Genomic DNA, 16,361 nt, shown 5'->3' on the forward strand with positions numbered 1-16,361 from the left:
GCTTCAAGCCTCACCTGGCTGAGGGAGGGGCAGGGGGAGGCAGAGGGGACAGCCTGGGATGTGCCCAAGGCCTGGTCTGACCTGACCCTGGCTTTAAGCAGCTTCAAGCCTCACCTGGCTGAGGCCCTAATCCCTTGATCCCACTGCTCAGCACTTCTGACCCAGCCCAGGCAGAGCCTTGAGGGCAGAGCTCCTCCTGCCCCAGGGGGCTGCAGAGCCTCTGAGCTGCTCTGCTCCAGGGCAGGGCCCTGCAGAGGGCCCCTGAGCTGCTCCTGCCCCAGGGAAGGGCTCTACAGAGGGCTCCCTGAGCTCCTCCTGCCCCAGGGGGCTACAGAGGGCTCCCTGAGCTCCTCCTGCCCCAGGGAAGGGCTCTGCAGAGGGCTCCCTGAGCTCCCCCTGCCCCAGGGAAGGGCTCTGCAGAGGGCTCCCTGAGCTCCCCCTGCCCCAGGGAAGGGCTCTGCAGAGAGTCCCTCAGCTGCTCTGCCCCAGGGGGCTGCAAAGCCTCTGAGCTCCAGTCCCAGGGCAGGGCCCTGCAGAGGGCTCCCTGAGCTCCTCCTGCCCCAGGGAAGGGCTCTGCAGAGGGCTCCCCGAGCTCCCCCCTGCCCCAGGGGGCTGCAGAGGGCTCCCCAAGCTCCCCCCTGCCCCGGGGAAGGGCTCTGCAGAGGGCTCCCTACAGAGCTCCCTGAGCTCCCCCTGCCCCAGGGAAGGGACCTGCAGAGAGTCCCTCAGCTGCTCTGCCCCAGGGGGCTGCAAAGCCTCTGAGCTCCAGTCCCAGGGAAGGGACCTGCAGAGGGCTCCCTGAGCTGCTCAGCCCAGGGGCAGGGCCCTGCAGAGTCCCTGAGCTCCTTCTGCCCCAGGGGGCTGCAGAGTCCCTGAGCAACCTCTGGCCCAGGGAAGGAGTTCATGGAGGAATCCCTGAGCCCCCCCAAGGAAGGGAATGGATTTGTGGAGGGAGCCCTGAGCTCCTCCTGCCCCAGGGGCAGGGCTCTGCAGGGACAGAGCCCTCAGCTCCTCCTGGCCCCAGGGGCAGGACTCTGCAGGGAGGGAGAGCCCTGAGTTGCTCTCCCAGGGAAGGGCTCTGCAGGGAGGGAGCCCTCAGCTCCTCCTGGCCCCAGGGGCAGGACTCTGCAGGGGGAGAGAGCCCTCAGCTCCTCCTGGCCCCAGGGGCAGGACTCTGCAGGGGGAGAGAGCCCTGAGTTGCTCTCCCAGGGAAGGGCTCTGCAGGGGGTGGAGAGCCCTCAGCTCCTCCTGGCCCCAGGGGCAGGATCCCTGAGCTCCTCCTGCCCCAGGGGCAGGGCTCTACAGGGAGGGAGCCCTGAGTTGCTCTCCCAGGGAAGGGCTCTGCAGGGAGGGAGCCCTCAGCTCCTCCTGGCCCCAGGAGCAGGATCCCTGAGCTCCTCCTGCCCCAGGGGCAGGGCTCTGCAGGGAGCCAGCCCTGAGTTGCTCTCCCAGGGAAGGGCTCTGCAGGGAGGGAGCCCTCAGCTCCTCCTGGCCCCAGGAGCAGGATCCCTGAGCTCCTCCTGCCCCAGGGGCAGGGCTCTACAGGGAGGGAGCCCTGAGTTGCTCTCCCAGGGAAGGGCTCTGCAGGGAGGGAGCCCTCAGCTCCTCCTGGCCCCAGGAGCAGGATCCCTGAGCTCCTCCTGCCCCAGGGGCAGGGCTCTGCAGGGAGCCAGCCCTGAGTTGCTCTCCCAGGGAAGGGCTCTGCAGGGAGGGAGCCCTCAGCTCCTCCTGGCCCCAGGGGCAGGGATTTGCTTCCGGCAGCCCCCGCCCCGAGCTCCTTCCCCGGGGGAAGTGCTCTGCAGGGGGACCCCTGAGCTCCTCCTGGGTGGGGGAGGACCCCTGAGCTCCTCCTGTTACCCTCCCCAGGGCCTGGGGGGGTGCCTGTGGTGGCCCTACCTCAAGCATGACGACGCAGATCTGTTTGACACACTCGATGATGGACTGGGGGATGCCGGCGATGGTGATGGCTCGCTCGGTGGAGTTGGGCAGCATGTCCCCTGCCACCTGCACCTGGGCCCCCGTGCTCTGCAGGGGGGGAAAGACACACACAGAGCCCAGGGCAGGGCTGGCAGCACAGCCAAGAACCCCAGGGAGAGGCTGTGCAGAGGTAAAGTCACCTTCCCCACCCCCCAAAGCCACCCAGCGGGGATGTGCGTTCGGCCTGGCTGGCAGCGGCAGGGCAGGGAGGGAGAGGAGGAGCTGGGCAGGGGGGAAGTCAAAACAGTCCTGGACACCCCCCCCCCACCATGGGGAGGGGGCTGGGAGAAGGGACCACAGCAGAGTGCTCTCAGCCCTCCTCAAAGACTGGGGTAAAAAGGAGGAAAGGGGGAGATGAGGAGGGGAGGGAAGGGAGAGCTGAAGGCAGAGTGCTGAGGGCCAAGGGCAGGAGGCTGAACACAGCCAAGGGCCAGGGGCTGCCCCTCGGCCACAGCAGCCCCAGGCAGTGCCACAGGCTGGGGGCAGAGGGGCTGAGAGGGGCCTGGGGGATGGTAGGCTGAACAGGAGCCTGCAGTGTGCCCAGGCAGCCAGGAGGACTAAGGCCATCCTGGCCTAGGGGCAGGAGCAGGGAGCTGATCCTGCCCTGTGCTCAGCACTGCTGAGGCCACAGCTGGAGTCCTGTGTCCAGCTCTGGGCTCCTCAGGGTAGGAAGGAGGTTGAGCTGCTGGAAGGGGTCCAGAGAAGGGCAACAAAGCTGGGGAGGGGTCTGGGGCACAGGGCTGGGGAGGGGGCTGGGGCACAGGGCTGTGAGGAGAGGCTGAGGGAGCTGGGGTTGCTTAGCCTGCAGAAGAGGAGGCTCAGGGGAGACCTCATTGCTCTCTCCAGCTCCCTGCAGGGAGGTTGCAGCCAGGTGGGGGTTGGGCTCTTCTCCCAGGCACCCAGCCCCAGAACAAGAGGCCACAGCCTCAAGCTGTGCCAGGGGAGGTTCAGGCTGAAGGTGAGGAGGGAGTTGTACACAGAGAGAGCTGTTGGCCACTGGGATGTGCTGCCTGGGGAGGTGGTGGAGTCCCCAGCCCTGGAGGTGCTCAGGAGGAGACCTGAGAGGGGGCTTGGTGCCATGGCTGAGCTGATTAGGTGGTGCTGGGTTGGGCTTGAGGAGCTTGAAGGCCTCTTCCAACCTATGAACCCCTGAGAGGCTCAGGGCAGAGGAGGGCAGGGAGCCAGCACCTCCCCCACAGCCAGGAAGGGGGAAAGCCAGATCCCAGGAGAAGGGGGGGTGAGGGGGGGAGCCCCAAGAACTCAGGGCCTGCCCCACCCCCAAAACCTGGGGAAAGCTTCAGGAGGGTAAAACCAGCAGCTCAGCAAGAGGGAGGGAGCAGGGAGCCAGCAGGCTGCCCACAGCTGGCAGAGGATGGGGAGGGGGAAAGGGGAGGCTCCCCCCAGGGCATTCCCCCCCACCTCCCCAACTCCAGAAACTGGGATAAGGTGGGGAGGGGGAAAGGGCAGAAAGACCCCAGGGAAAAGGGGGGGGAGGGCAGGAGCCCAGGGAGGCTGCTGCTGGCCTGGCTCTGCCTCGGCTCTGCCCTTGCCTCTTGCCCTGGCTCTGGCCTCAGCTCTGGCTCTGCCCTTGCCTCTTCCCTCAGCTCTCCCTTGGCTCTGGCCTGGCCTCAGCTCTGGCTCTGGCCTGGCCTCTGCCCTGGCCTCTGCCCTGGCCTCTGCCCTGGCCTTTGCCCTTGCCTCGGCTCTGCCCTTGCCTCTTGCCCTGGCTCTGCCCTTGGCTCTCCCTTGCCTCTTGCTTTGCCCCTTGCCTTGCCTCTCCCTTGGCTCTCATCCTGGCTCTCCCTTGGCTCCTCCCTTGCCTCGGCTCTGGCTCTGCCCTTGCCTCAGCTCTTGCCTCGGCTCTGCCCTTGGCTCTCCCTTGCCTCAGCTCTGGCCTTGGCTCTGCCCTTGGCTCTCCCTTGCCTCAGCTCTGGCCTTGGCTCTGCCCTTGCCTCTGGCCTTAGCTCTCCCTTGCCTCTGGCTCTGCCCTTGTCTCTCCCTCACCTCTCGCCCTGGCTCTGCCCTTGGCCTTGCCTCTGCCCTTGGCCCTCCCTCACCTCTCGCCCTGGCTCTGCCCTTGGCTCTTCCCTTGCCTTTTGCCTTGGCTCTGCCTTGCCTCTGGCTCTGCCCTTGCCTCTTCCCTTGGCTCTGCCTTGCCTCTTGCCTCTGCCCTTGGCCCTCCCTCACCTCTCGCCCCGGCTCTGCCCTTGGCCTTGCCTCTGCCCTTGGCCCTCCCTCACCTCTCGCCCCGGCTCTGCCCTTGGCCTTGCCTCTGCCCTTGTCTCTCCCTCACCTCTCGCCCTGGCTCTGCCCTTGGCCTTGCCTCTGCCCTTGGCCCTCCCTCACCTCTCGCCCCGGCTCTGCCCTTGGCCTTGCCTCTGCCCTTGGCTCTCCCTCACCTCTCGCCCTGGCTCTGCCCTTGGCCTTGCCTCTGCCCTTGGCTCTCCCTCACCTCTTGCCCTGGCTCTGCCCTTGGCCTTGCCTCTGCCCTTGGCCCTCCCTCACCTCTTGCCCTGGCTCTGCCCTTGGCCTTGCCTCTGCCCTTGGCCCTCCCTCACCTCTCGCCCCGGCTCTGCCCTTGGCCTTGCCTCTGCCCTTGGCCCTCCCTCACCTCTCGCCCCGGCTCTGCCTGGCTCTTCCCTCCCCCGAGTCCCCAAGCCACCGCAGCAGCTCACCCAGGCAGCCGGCAGGGGCCGCAGCAGCAGCCCCCAGGGCGGGCAGGATGAGTCCCCTGTGTGGCTGAGGGGTGCCCAGCGCCCCCCCAGGGCTCACCTCTCGGATCTCCTTGATCTTGCAGCCTCCTTTGCCGATCAGGGAGCCGCACTGGCTGGCGGGCACCACAAGCCGCAGGGTGACCGGGGGCCTGCTGGCGGCGGTGCTGTTGGTCATGGAGCTGCTGATGTCCTGCAGGGCACAGGGGACAGCCTGGCACCGTGCCCCACCCCCCCCCGGGGGCCACCCCCACAGACAGCCCCGTGGGGAGGGGAGGGGGGGAGGGGGGAGAGCTCCCAGTGCCCCATAGAGACCCCCCCGGGGGAGTGGGAGCCAGAGGTCATCCTCTGGGGGGCTGGGGAGACAAAGGTCACCCCCTGGGGGGGGCTGGGGAGCCCTGGGGGCTGGGGAGCCAGAGGTCACCCCCAGAATCTGGGGAGCCAGAGGTCACTCCCTGGGTGGGGGGGAGCCCTGGAGGGGTCTGGGGAGCCAGAGGTCACCCCCTGGGGGGGGCTGGGGAGCCCTGGGGGTGGCAGGGGTGCCAGAGGTCACCTCCAGAATCTGGGGAGCCAGAGGTCACCCCCTGGGGGGTGGGGAGCCCTGGAGGGGGCTGGGGAGCCAGAGGTCACCCCCTGGGGGGGGCTGGGGAGCCAGAGGTCACCCCCAGAGTCTGGGGAGCCCTGGGGGCTGCTGGGGAGCCCTCCTGGTTTCCCTGGGGGGGGCAGAGCAGGGGGGGAGGTGACTTGGCCCCAGCTGTGCCCATGAGGCTGAAGGGCACTCAGGGAGGTGCCAGGGCAGGGGCAGGGCTCCAGGCCCCCACCTCAGACCCCAAACCCAAGGCAAACGCAAGGGGGGAAGGGGGGGGCAGGGGTCCCAGCCCTGCATTTGGATCCCCAAACCCCAGACCAGCAAGGGTCAAGGCTTCCACTGCCCCCTCTGCACCCCCAAAAGCAGCCCAGCAGGGCCCAGGGCTCTCACTGCCCCCTCTGCACCCCCAAAAGCAGCCCAGCAGGGGCCAGGGCTCTCACTGCCCCCTCTGCACCCCCAAAAGCAGCCCAGCAGGGCCCAGGGCTCTCACTGCCCCCTCTGCACCCCCAAAAGCAGCCCAGCAGGGGCCAGGGCTCTCACTGCCCCCTCTGCACCCCCAAAAGCAGCCCAGCAGGGCCCAGGGCTCTCACTGCCCCCTCTGCACCCCCAAAAGCAGCCCAGCAGGGGCCAGGGCTCTCACTGCCCCCTCTGCACCCCCAAAAGCAGCCCAGCAGGGCCCAGGGCTCTCACTGCCCCTTCTGCACCCCCAAAAGCAGCCCAGCAGGGCCCAGGGCTCTCACTGTCCCCTCTGCACCCCCAAAAGCAGCCCAGCAGGGCCCAGGGCTCTCACTGTCCCCTCTGCACCCCCAAAAGCAGCCCAGCAGGGCTCCCCCTGCCCTGTTTGGGACCCCCAAAGCAAGCCCCCCATGGAGTCAGGGCTCCCCCACACCCCAAAAGCAGCCCAGCAAGGCTCCCCCTGCCCTGTTTGGGACCCCCAAAGCAAGCCCCCCATGGAGTCAGGGCTCCCCCACACCCCAAAAGCAGCCCAGCAAGGCTCAGGGCTGCCCAGCCTGGGCACTGAGGGGGTGCTGAGGGTGGTGCTGTGCCTGGCAGAGGGACAGAGGGAGACCTTGGCAGGATGTGGCCAGGCCAAGGTGACCTCCAGGCTGTTAATAGCAGCCCAGCAGTGCCAAGGATACATTTGGGAGGGGGGGGGAGAGGGGGGGGGAGAAGGGGAGGGGGGGGCTCCCCCTCACCAGGGAGGGGACCCCCAGAGCTGGACATCAACTGGAGGGGGAACAAAGAGTTGGGGGTTGGGGTCCCACAGCTCCCAGGGCAGCAGGAAGCCTCTGCTGGGGGTGGGGGGAGATGAGGGCAGGAGGACAAACAAGCCCAGGGCAGATTAGAGTCATGTGCTGGGGGGGGAGGGGAAGCTCAGCTGAGCTCCTGAGGGGGCTCCAGCTCCAGGCCCAGCACTGGGCCAGGCCCAGACTGCCACTGGGAGCACTGGGAGGACTCCAGGGCTTGGGGCCAGGAGCTGCAAGGGGGACTGGGGAGAGCTGGGAGCAGTCCCAGGGCTGGGAGAGAGGAGAGGGAAGCAGGAGGCAGCCAGGGAGCAGTCCCAGGGCTGGGGGAGAGGAGCAGGAGGCAGCCAGGGAGAAGTCCCAGGGCTGGGAGAGAGAGGGGAGCAGAAGGCAGCCAGGGAGCACAGAGGAGAGAGGGGAGCAGGAGACAGCCAGGGAGCAGTCCCAGGGCTGGGAGAGAGAAGAGAGAGGAGCAGGAAGCAGCCAGAGAGGGCTCCCAGGGCTGGGAGAGAGGAGCAGGAGGCAGCCAGAGAGGGCTCCCAGGGAGCACAGAGGGAGAGGGGAGCAGGAGGCAGCCAGGGAGCAGTCCCAGGGCTGGGAGAGAGGAGAAGGAGGCAGCCAGGGCTGGGAGCACTGATGGGCAGGAACCAAACTGGGACTGGGAGCAGGGAAGCAGAGGCCTGGAGCCATGCTGGGACTGCAGCCCTTGCAGAACCAGGGGCTGGGATTTAGGAGCCCCTCAAGGCCTCCAGAACTCAAAGCCAAACTGGGGCTGGGGAGCCCTGGGGGCAGGAGCCAGAGGCCCCCCTCTGAGGGGCTGGGGAGCCAGGGATCACCCCTGGGGGCTGGGGAGCCAGAGGCCCCCCCCTGAGGGGCTGCTGGGGAGCCCTGGGGGGCGGCTGGGGGAGCCCTGCTGGTTTCCCTGGGGGGTGCAGAGCAGGGGGGGAGGTGACTTGGCCCCAGCTGTGCCCATGAGGCTGAAGGGCACTCAGGGAGGTGCCAGCCCATGGACCTTGGAGCAGCTGGCAGCAGGGCAAAGAGCAGGGGGGGGCACAAGGGGCAGGGGGGGAAGGGGCAGCAGCAGCTCGGCCGAGGGCGAAGCTCCCCGGGGGGAGGCAAACTCCTGCAGGAACAAGGGGGGGAGGGGGGGCAGGAAGGCTGGGCTGGGGGGGGGAGGGGGTGTCAGGGTCTGAGGGGGGGTCCTCACCTCTTCCAGTTTGTCAATGATCATTGCAAAGGCTTTGAAGATGGCATTGGTGGGGCCAGCCAGGGTGATGATCCGCTCGGGGCAGTTCCCCTCCGAGATGTTGATGCGAGCTCCGCTCTGCCGGGGGGGCACAGGGGGTCAGAGCCCCCCAGGCACCCCCAGGGCTGGCCCAGCAGGGCTCCCAACCCCCCAGCTGGCCCCCCAAACCCAGCCCAGCAGGCAGCAGGGCTCCCACTCCCCATCTTGGACCCCCAAACCCAACCCAAGAGGGGTCAGGGCTTCCACTGCTCCATCTGGACCCCCAGACCCAGGCCAGCAACCAGCAAGGCTCCACCTGCCTCACCTGGACCTAAACCCAGGCAGGGCTCCCAACCCCCAACCTGGACCCCCAAAACCAACCCAAGAGAGGTCAGGGCTTCCACTGCTCCATCTGGACCCCTAAAACCCAGCCCAGCAGGCAGCAGGGCTCCCACCCCCCAACCTGGACCCCCAAACCCAGCCCAGCCACCCCAGAGCCAGCCCTGTCAGCAGCAGAGCTTCCACTGCTCCATCTGGACCCCCAGACCCAGCCCAGCAGCCAGCAAGGCTCCACCTGCCTCACCTGGACCTAAACCCAGCTCAGCAGGGTTCCCACTCCCCAACCTGGCCCCCCAAAATCAGCCCAAGAGGGGTCAGAGCTTCACTGCTCCATCTGGACCCCCAGACCCAGCCCAGCAGGGCTCCCACTCCCCACCCTGGCCCCCCAAACACAACCCAAGAGGGGTCAGGGCTTCTACTGCTCCATCTGGACCCCCAAAAACAACCCAGCAGGGCTCCCAATCCCCACTCCCTGTTCTGGGCCCCCCAAACCAGCCCAGCAGGGCTCCCAATCCCCACCTTGGACCCCCAAACCCAACCCAAGAGGGGTCAGAGCTTCACTGCTCCATCTGGACCCCCAAACCCAGCCCAGCAGGCAGCAGGGCTCCCAACCCCCAACCTGGCCCCCCAAAACCAGCCCAAGAGGGGTCAGGGCTTCCACTGCTCCATCTGGAGCTCTAAACCCAGGCCAGAAGCCAGCAAGGCTCCCAGTCCCCACCTTGGACCCCCAGACCCAGCCCAGCAGACAGCAAGGCTCCACCTGCCTCACCTGGACCCCCCCCAAACCCAGCCCAGCAGGGCTCCCAACCCCCAACCTGGACCCCCAAACCCAGCCCAGTAGGCAGCAGGGCTCCCAATCCCCACCTTGGACCCCCAAACCCAGCCCAAGAGGGGTCAGGGCTTGCACTGCTCCATCTGGACCCCCAGAGCCAGCCCTGCAGGGCTCCCAATCCCCCCCATGGACCCCAAAAAGCAGCTCAGCAGGCAGCAGAGCTCCTGCCTTTCCCCCCACCACCACCAAAATCAGCCAAAGAGGCATGAGGGCTTCTGGGGCCCTATTTGTGACCCCCAAAACCAGACCAGCAGGCAGCAGAGCTCCCAGCCCCCTAACTGGACCCCCCAAAAGCAGCTGAGCAGGGTCCAGGGCTCCATGGTCCCCATCTGAGCCCCCAACAGCAGCCCAGGAGCCATGAAGGCTTTGGCCTCCCCTCTTGGGCCCCCCAACAGCAGCCCAGCAGGGGCCAGGGCTCCCAGCTCCCCATCTGAACCCCCAACAGCAGCCCAGCAGCCATGAAGGCTTTGGCCTCCCCTGTTGGGACCCCCAAAAGCAGCCCAGGAGGGACCAGGGCTCCCAGGCCCCTATTTGGACCCCCAAAAGCAGCTGAGCAGGGACCAGGGCTCCCAGCTCCCCATCTGAACCCCCAAAGGCATCCAAGGAGGCATAAAGGCTTTGGCCTCCCCTTTTGAGACCCCCAAAAGCAGCCCAGGAGCCATGAAGGCTTTGGCTTCCCCCCTCTTGGGACCCCCAACAGCAGCCCAGGAGCCATGAAGGCTTTGGCCTCCCCTGTTGGGACCCCCAAAAGCAGCTGAGCAGGGACCAGGGCTCCCAGTTCCCCATCTGAACCCCCAAAGGCATCCAAGGAGCCATGAAGGCTTTGGCCTTCCCTCTTGGACCCCCCAACAGCAGCCCAGGAGCCATAAAGGCTTTGGCCTCCCCTCTTGGCACCCCCAAAAGCAGCTAAGCAGGGGCCAGGGCTCCCAGTCCCTTATTTGAACTCCCAAAGGCAGTCCAGGAGCCATGAAGGCTTTGGACTCCCCTCTTGGCACCCCCAAAAGCAGCTCAGCAGGGGTGAGGGCTCCCAGCTCCCCATGTGAACCCCCAACAGCAGTCCAGGAGCCATGAAGGCTTTGGCCTCCCCTCTTGGCACCCCCAAAGGCAGCTGAGCAGGGACCAGGACTCCCAGTCCCCTATTTGGACCCCCAAAGGCAGCTGGAGCAAGGGCCAGAGCTCCCAGTCCCCTCTTGGGCCCCCCAACAGCAGCCCAGGAGCCATGAAGGCTTTGGCCTCCCCTCTTGGGCCCTCCAACAGGGGCCAGGACTCCCAGCTCCCCATCTGAACCCCCAACAGCAGCCCAGCAGCCATGAAGGCTTTGGCCTCCCCTCCTGGGCCCCCCAACAGCAGCCCAGCAGGGGCCAGGGCTCCCAGCTCCCCATCTGAACCCCCAACAGCAGTCCAAGAGCCATGAAGGCTTTGGCCTCCTCTCTTAGGACCCCCAAAAGCAGCCCAGGAGCCATGAAGGCTTTGGCCTCTTCTCTTAGGACCCCCAACAGCAGCCCAGGAGCCATTAAGGCTTTGGCCTCCCCTCTTAGGACCCCCAAAAGCAGCCCAGGAGCCATGAAGGCTTTGGCCTCCTCTCTTAGGACCCCCAACAGCAGCCCAGGAGCCATGAAGGCTTTGGCCTCCTCTTAGGACCCCCAAAAGCAGCCCAGGAGCCATGAAGGCTTTGGCCTCCTCTCTTAGGACCCCCAAAAGCAGCCCAGGAGCCATGAAGGCTTTGGCCTCCTCTCTTAGGACCCCCAACAGCAGCCCAAGAGCCATGAAGGCTTTGGCCTCCTCTCTTAGGACCCCCAACAGCAGCCCAGGAGCCATGAAGGCTTTGGCCTCCTCTTAGGACCCCCAAAAGCAGCCCAGGAGCCATGAAGGCTTTGGCCTCCCCTCTTAGGACCCCCAAAGGCAGCTCAGCAGGGGCCAGGGCTCCCAGCTCCCCATCTGAACCCCCAAAAGCAGCCCAGGAGCCATGAAGGCTTTGGCCTCCCCTCTTAGGACCCCCAACAGCAGCCCAGGAGCCATGAAGGCTTTGGCCTCCCCTCTTGGCACCCCCAAAGGCAGCTGAGCAGGGCTCAGGGCTCCCAGCTCCCCATCTGAACCCCCAACAGCAGCCCAGGAGCCATGAAGGCTTTGGCCTCCCCTGTTGGCACCCCCAAAGGCAGCTGAGCAGGGCTCAGGGCTCCCAGCTCCCCATCTGAACCCCCAACAGCAGCCCAGGAGCCATGAAGGCTTTGGCCTCCCCTCTTGGCACCCCCAAAGGCAGCTGAGCAGGGCTCAGGGCTCCCAGCTCCCCATCTGAACCCCCAACAGCAGCCCAGGAGCCATGAAGGCTTTGGCCTCCCCTGTTGGCACCCCCAAAGGCAGCTGAGCAGGGCTCAGGGCTCCCAGCTCCCCATCTGAACCCCCAACAGCAGCCCAGGAGCCATGAAGGCTTTGGCCTCCCCTCTTGGCACCCCCAAAGGCAGCTGAGCAGGGCTCAGGGCTCCCAGCTCCCCATCTGAACCCCCAACAGCAGCCCAGCAGGGCTGAGGGGCTGCCCCCCCCCCCAGCTCAGCCCCAGGAGGGGCAGCCAGGACCCCCCCCGGGGGATTCCCGCGCTGAGGAATCCTCCCTGCTCCCGCTCGCGCCACCCCCCCCATCCCCCGCACCCCCCCCCCCCCCCCACTTCCCCCGGCGGCCATCTTAGCCTCCGCCGCTTCCCGCCTACAGCTCCCGGCATGCTCCGCGCCGCCTGCGGCTCCCGGCATGCTCCGCGCCGCCGCCTGCCGGGCCCGCGGCGCCCCGCAGCGCCCCCCGGCGGCAGCTGCTGCCTCCCCCCCCAGCCTCACCTCCTCCCGCATCTTCTTCACGGATTCTCCTTTCTGCAGGGAAGCAAAAGAGAAGGGCAGAGGCCTCAGAGCGCTGCTGCGGGCCGGGGGGGGGTGGGGGGGAGGCAGATTTGGGGGTGGGGGTCTCAAGGGAGGGGGGCTCGGGGGGGGGGGGGGGCGGCTCACTCACCTTCCCGATGATGCTCCCCACCTCCTGCGAGGGAGAAGACAAAAGGCAGAGTTAAGCAGCGCTCCAAAAGCTTCAGGGAGGCCCCAGAGAGGCAGAACTCCTCCCTCAGGGGCCTCAAAGTATGGGGGGGGAGACCCCCCCCAGGGACAGGGACCCCTCCCCCCCCCCCCCCCGGTATTAATACCCCAAGAGGCCATTTTTAGGGTCCCCCCCCCAGGCACTAACACCCCAGAGGAAGGCATTTTTAAGGGGTGTTGTCCCCCCCCAGGTATTAATACCCCAAGAGGCCATTTTTAGGCCCCCCCCCAGGTATCAACACCCCCAGAGGACTTTGAGGTCCTCCCCACAGGCCAATTTTGGGGGGGTCCCACATTTGGGGGGGCTCCCATAAATACTAACACCCCCACAGAGCAATTTTGGGGGAGGGCTCCCATAAACATCCCAACAGGGCAATTCTGGGGGGGGGGGCTCCCACAAATACTAATACCCCCACAGGGCCATTTTGGGGTGTCCCACATTTGGGGGGGCTTCCATAAATACTAACCCCCCCCCAGGACCATTTTGGGGGAGGTCTCACATTTGGGGGGGCTCCCATAAATACTACCCCCCCCCACAGGGCAATTTGGGGGGGGGCTCCCATAAACATCCCAACAGGGCAATTCTGGGGGGGCTCCCACAAATACTAACACCCCCACAGGGCCATTTTGGGGTGTCCCACATTTGGGAGGGGGCTCCCATAAATACTAACCCCCCCCAGGACCATTTTGGGGGGGGTCCCACATTTGGGAGGGGGCTCCCATAAATACTAACCCCCCCAGGACCATTTTCAGGGGGTCCCACATTTGGGGCTTGGGGGGGTCCCCACATTTTGGGGGGGATGCCACAAATACTAACCCCCCCACAGAGCAATTTTGAGGGGGGCTCCCATAAACATCTCAACAGGGCAATTTGGGGGGGGGGTCCCATAAATACTAACACCCCCCACAGGGCAATTTAGGGGGGCTCCACATTTGGGGGCTCCCATAAACATCCCAACAGGGCAATTTTGGGGGGTGTCCCATAAATACTAACACCCCCACAGGGCAATTTAGGGGGGCTCCACATTTGGGGGGGCTCTCACAAACACTAACACCCCCACAGGGCAATTTTGGGGGGGGGGTCCCACAAATACATCCCCACAGGGCCATTTTTTGCCCCCCTCCCAGCTGTTCTCTCCTGGCCCTGCTGCCATCACCCCCCCCCCCGGGATTGACTATTTCCAGGTCATGGGGAGGGGATTCAGGGGGTGACACCCCCCACCCCCCTCCCCATTTCCTACCTTCCCATGCATGAGTAGCCTGATGGTGAGTGTGACATTTAGCCCCCCCTCAATGACACCGGTGTCCATCTTGAGCTGTGGGCAGGCTCAAGCTGCAGCAGCACCTCCTGGGCTCTTTGGTGGCTGGGGGAGCAGAGCTAGGAAGGAAAGGGGAAGGGAATTGGTTGGGGGGGAGGGGAGGGGAAAGCTCTTCTGACCCCCTCCCCATCCTCAGCTCGAAGGGATTCAAGCTCCTCCATGCTTTTATTTCCCTCCCCCCACCCCCCTCTGGAAGTTTGTTCCTCTGCTGGAGGGAATTCAGCTCCTCCCTGGGGGGGGAAGAGGAGGAAACAAAGTGGAAGGATCCTACCTGCACCAAGTGACATCCACGTGGTGGGGGGGGAAGCGCTTTCCTTCATCCCCTCCCCCTCTTCCTCACTTCCCACCTCCCAGCAGCCTTCCTCTACTCCTAACCCTCAACGAGGACTTCCCCCCCCCCTCCCCAGCATTTCCCCTTTGGGTTTAACCCCATTCAGGCAGCACTGAAAAGCCCCTCCCAAACAAACTAACTCCCCGGGGGGAGGGGGAGGAAGGCTTTTGGGGGGGGGGGGGGGGGGGGGGAGCCCTTTCCAAAGTGGCTTCAACCCCGAGCAAGCCACATGAGCACCGGATCGGGTTTCAAGCAACCTGCGAGGCTGAGGAGGTTGCAAAACATCCTCCCCCTCCCTCCCTCCCTCCCTCCACTCCTCCCAGGGTCGCTGCCGGGTTTACTCAGGCGGTTAACTTTGGGGGGGGGGGGTGGGGGGCCGGGGGGAGGACGACACTCCCGACTACACCAATCCTATTCCTCCCTCCCCCTCCTTACTTCCAACCGGTTTCAGCCCTCCCCGGCAAAGTTTAACCAAGCCCAAGAGGGAGATAAACCCCCGCGGGGAGAGGGCAAAGGGGGGATGGAAGCCGAGCAGGCTCCGAGCCGCTTAGAATGGGGGGGGGGAAGGGGGGCACCCAAAAAGCCGCCGAGGAGATGATTTTTGAGGCCTCACCCAAGAGTTTCGGCTTCGAAAAGGCTCAGCCTCGACGTCCCAATAGTTTTTTTTCCTCCCCCCCCCTCGCCTAAAGCCTGGCTCGGAACGAAAGGCTCCAAACCGGAGTCAGGGGGAGAAGGGAAGGCTAAACCCGAGCCCACGAGTGGGGTTGGCGCCGAGCTGCCCCCCCCCGGGTCAGCAGAGGTGTTAAGAGCCCCTTCGTCGCCGTCTCTCCGGCTCTTCAACCCCCACTCCTCCTCCTCCTCCTCCCCCCAGCAGCCCAGCGTCCCAGTTCGCTGTCGTTAGCGTTAATTCGCTTTCCTGAGCGTTAATTCGCTTGCTTGGCAGCGGCCTTGCCAGTCCGACGAGCTTGGGACGGGTCCGGAGCCGCCTGGCAGCCCGGGGTGGGGGGGGGATGGGGGGAACACACAGACACAAAAGGTGCCGTCGAAACGCGGGGGGGGGGTTACGAAGCCGTCGGTTCCGCTCCCGACGAGGCTTTTCCGCAGGGAAAAACTTCCTTTCCACCACCACCCCACCACCCCCCCCCGCCAAGCTGCTCCTTACCTCCATCCGCCACAGCCCTACCTGGCCCCACGTGGAAGGCTCGGTGCCTTCCTTCCCGGAATCAAACCCCCCCGCCCCTCCACGTCGCCCTCCCCCACCCGGGATCCCGGCTCCAAATTGGGAGTAATAAAAGGTGGGGGGGAAGCAGGAGAAGGATTTGGCTCCCAAAAATCAGCCTGCACCCCCCCCGAGGCGAGAGGGGAGGTGGGGGGAAGGGGGGCGCTGGAAAACGTGGCTCCAAAAGAGACTCATCCCTGCGCCGAGGGCGTGCGAACAAGGCCGAGGTCGGCGATCCAGGCTCGATGGACCGCGGCGGGAGCGCGGAACGAGCCCCGGAGCCGGGATCGCGCCTCCGGCCCGCGCCCGACCACAAAAGGGTCTGCGGGGGGGGAGGGGGGGAGGAAGGGGGGGGGCGGTCCCCGCTGCCGGGCCCGCGGCTCTGAACTGGACCTGGACCAAGTGCCGGGAGCGCGGCTCAGCCCCGCGGAGCTCGGGGATGGCTCCGGACCCCAAACCGGGCCGGGGAAGAGGGCTCCAGGCTTAAAAAATACAGCAGCCCCCGGTGGTGGGGGGGGGGAAGAAAACCCCGGGGGGGGTCGCGGGTGCAAACCGAACCAAGGAGATATAGAGAGCGGGAGCAAAAAAAAAACCATCCCAAATTTTTCTCGAGCGAAAGTGGCGGCTCCGAGCCAGGCTCCGTCCCCGCCGGCGGTCGGGACAAACCCAAGTGGAGATGGCGGCAAAAAGAGAGCCAGGCGTTAAAAGGAGGAAAAATGAAATAAAAGTAGAAAGGGAGGAAAAAAAAAAAAAAAGGGAAAATAAAAAAGCGGAAAAAAGGAAAATAAAATCAAAGAGCGAAAAATAAAAGCGAAAAAATTCCCCCCGGTGCCCCCCCGCAGCCACTCGGTACCGGGGTGGGGGGGGGGAGGGGGGAACCAGTGGGGGAGGGGTGGCGGCGCCATGTGACGCACGCGGCTCCCCGACCTCCTCCCCCCCGGTCCCGGTCCCCGCGGGGGAGAATGAGGAGGGGGCAGTGGGGAGGGGAAGGAGGGGTGGCGGCCCCCCCACAACCCGCCCCCCCCCCCTCCGGCTCCCCAAGGCCGGGCCGGTGGCGCGGCGCGCACGCAGGCCGCGGCCTAGGCCGCAACTAGGCCGCACGTAGGCCGCGGGCTGGCGTGAGGGCGCGGCCGGCGACAGAGCGGCGGCGGGCGGCGCGAGAGAGCTACGCGAGGCCGCGGCTCCGCGACCGTTGTGGAAGTCAAGGCCGGATGGCGGCAGGGAGGGGTTGGGGAAGGGGAGGGAAGGGGATTAGGAGGCGGCGGGGCGGGGGTCGGGCCTACCTGGAGCGGCGCCGGTAACGGCGGCGGGAGAAGGGCGCTCCGGGCGGAGCGGGAAGGAGGGAGGGCGGGGAGGAGGGGAGGGAGGTGGGGGGGGAGAGGGAGCGCGCCGGGGAAGGCGGACGGGATGGCGGCGGGAGGCGGTCGGCGGCGGCTGCTCCTGCTGCGGCGGCCGCGGCGGGTCTGGGAGGGGGCGGCGGGAGCGGCCCGATTTACACCCCGCC

The 16,361-nt window shown here is 66.3% G+C and overlaps 1 protein-coding gene across 6 annotated transcripts in view; it reads right to left on the bottom strand.

Moving 5' to 3' along the window:
* Positions 1–13,362, bottom strand: part of PCBP2 (poly(rC) binding protein 2) — a 30,346-nt gene extending 16,984 nt beyond the window's left edge. For all 6 annotated transcript variants that reach the window (XM_054177431.1, XM_054177430.1, XM_054177429.1 and 3 more), the window contains exons 1-6: positions 13,230–13,362; positions 11,912–11,935; positions 11,743–11,775; positions 7,729–7,845; positions 4,750–4,881; positions 1,897–2,025 (exon numbers count right to left, since the gene is read on the bottom strand). In XM_054177431.1, coding sequence (XP_054033406.1) covers positions 1,897–2,025; positions 4,750–4,881; positions 7,729–7,845; positions 11,743–11,775; positions 11,912–11,935; positions 13,230–13,298 — 504 coding nt within the window. In that variant the 5' untranslated portion in view covers positions 13,299–13,362. The remainder of the gene's footprint in view (positions 1–1,896; positions 2,026–4,749; positions 4,882–7,728; positions 7,846–11,742; positions 11,776–11,911; positions 11,936–13,229) is intronic.
* Between the last annotated feature and the right edge of the window lie 2,999 nt (positions 13,363–16,361).

The sequence above is a fragment of the Dryobates pubescens genome, chromosome 40 (assembly GCF_014839835.1).
Source record: "Dryobates pubescens isolate bDryPub1 chromosome 40, bDryPub1.pri, whole genome shotgun sequence".
NCBI classification, from domain to species: Eukaryota; Metazoa; Chordata; class Aves; order Piciformes; family Picidae; genus Dryobates; species Dryobates pubescens.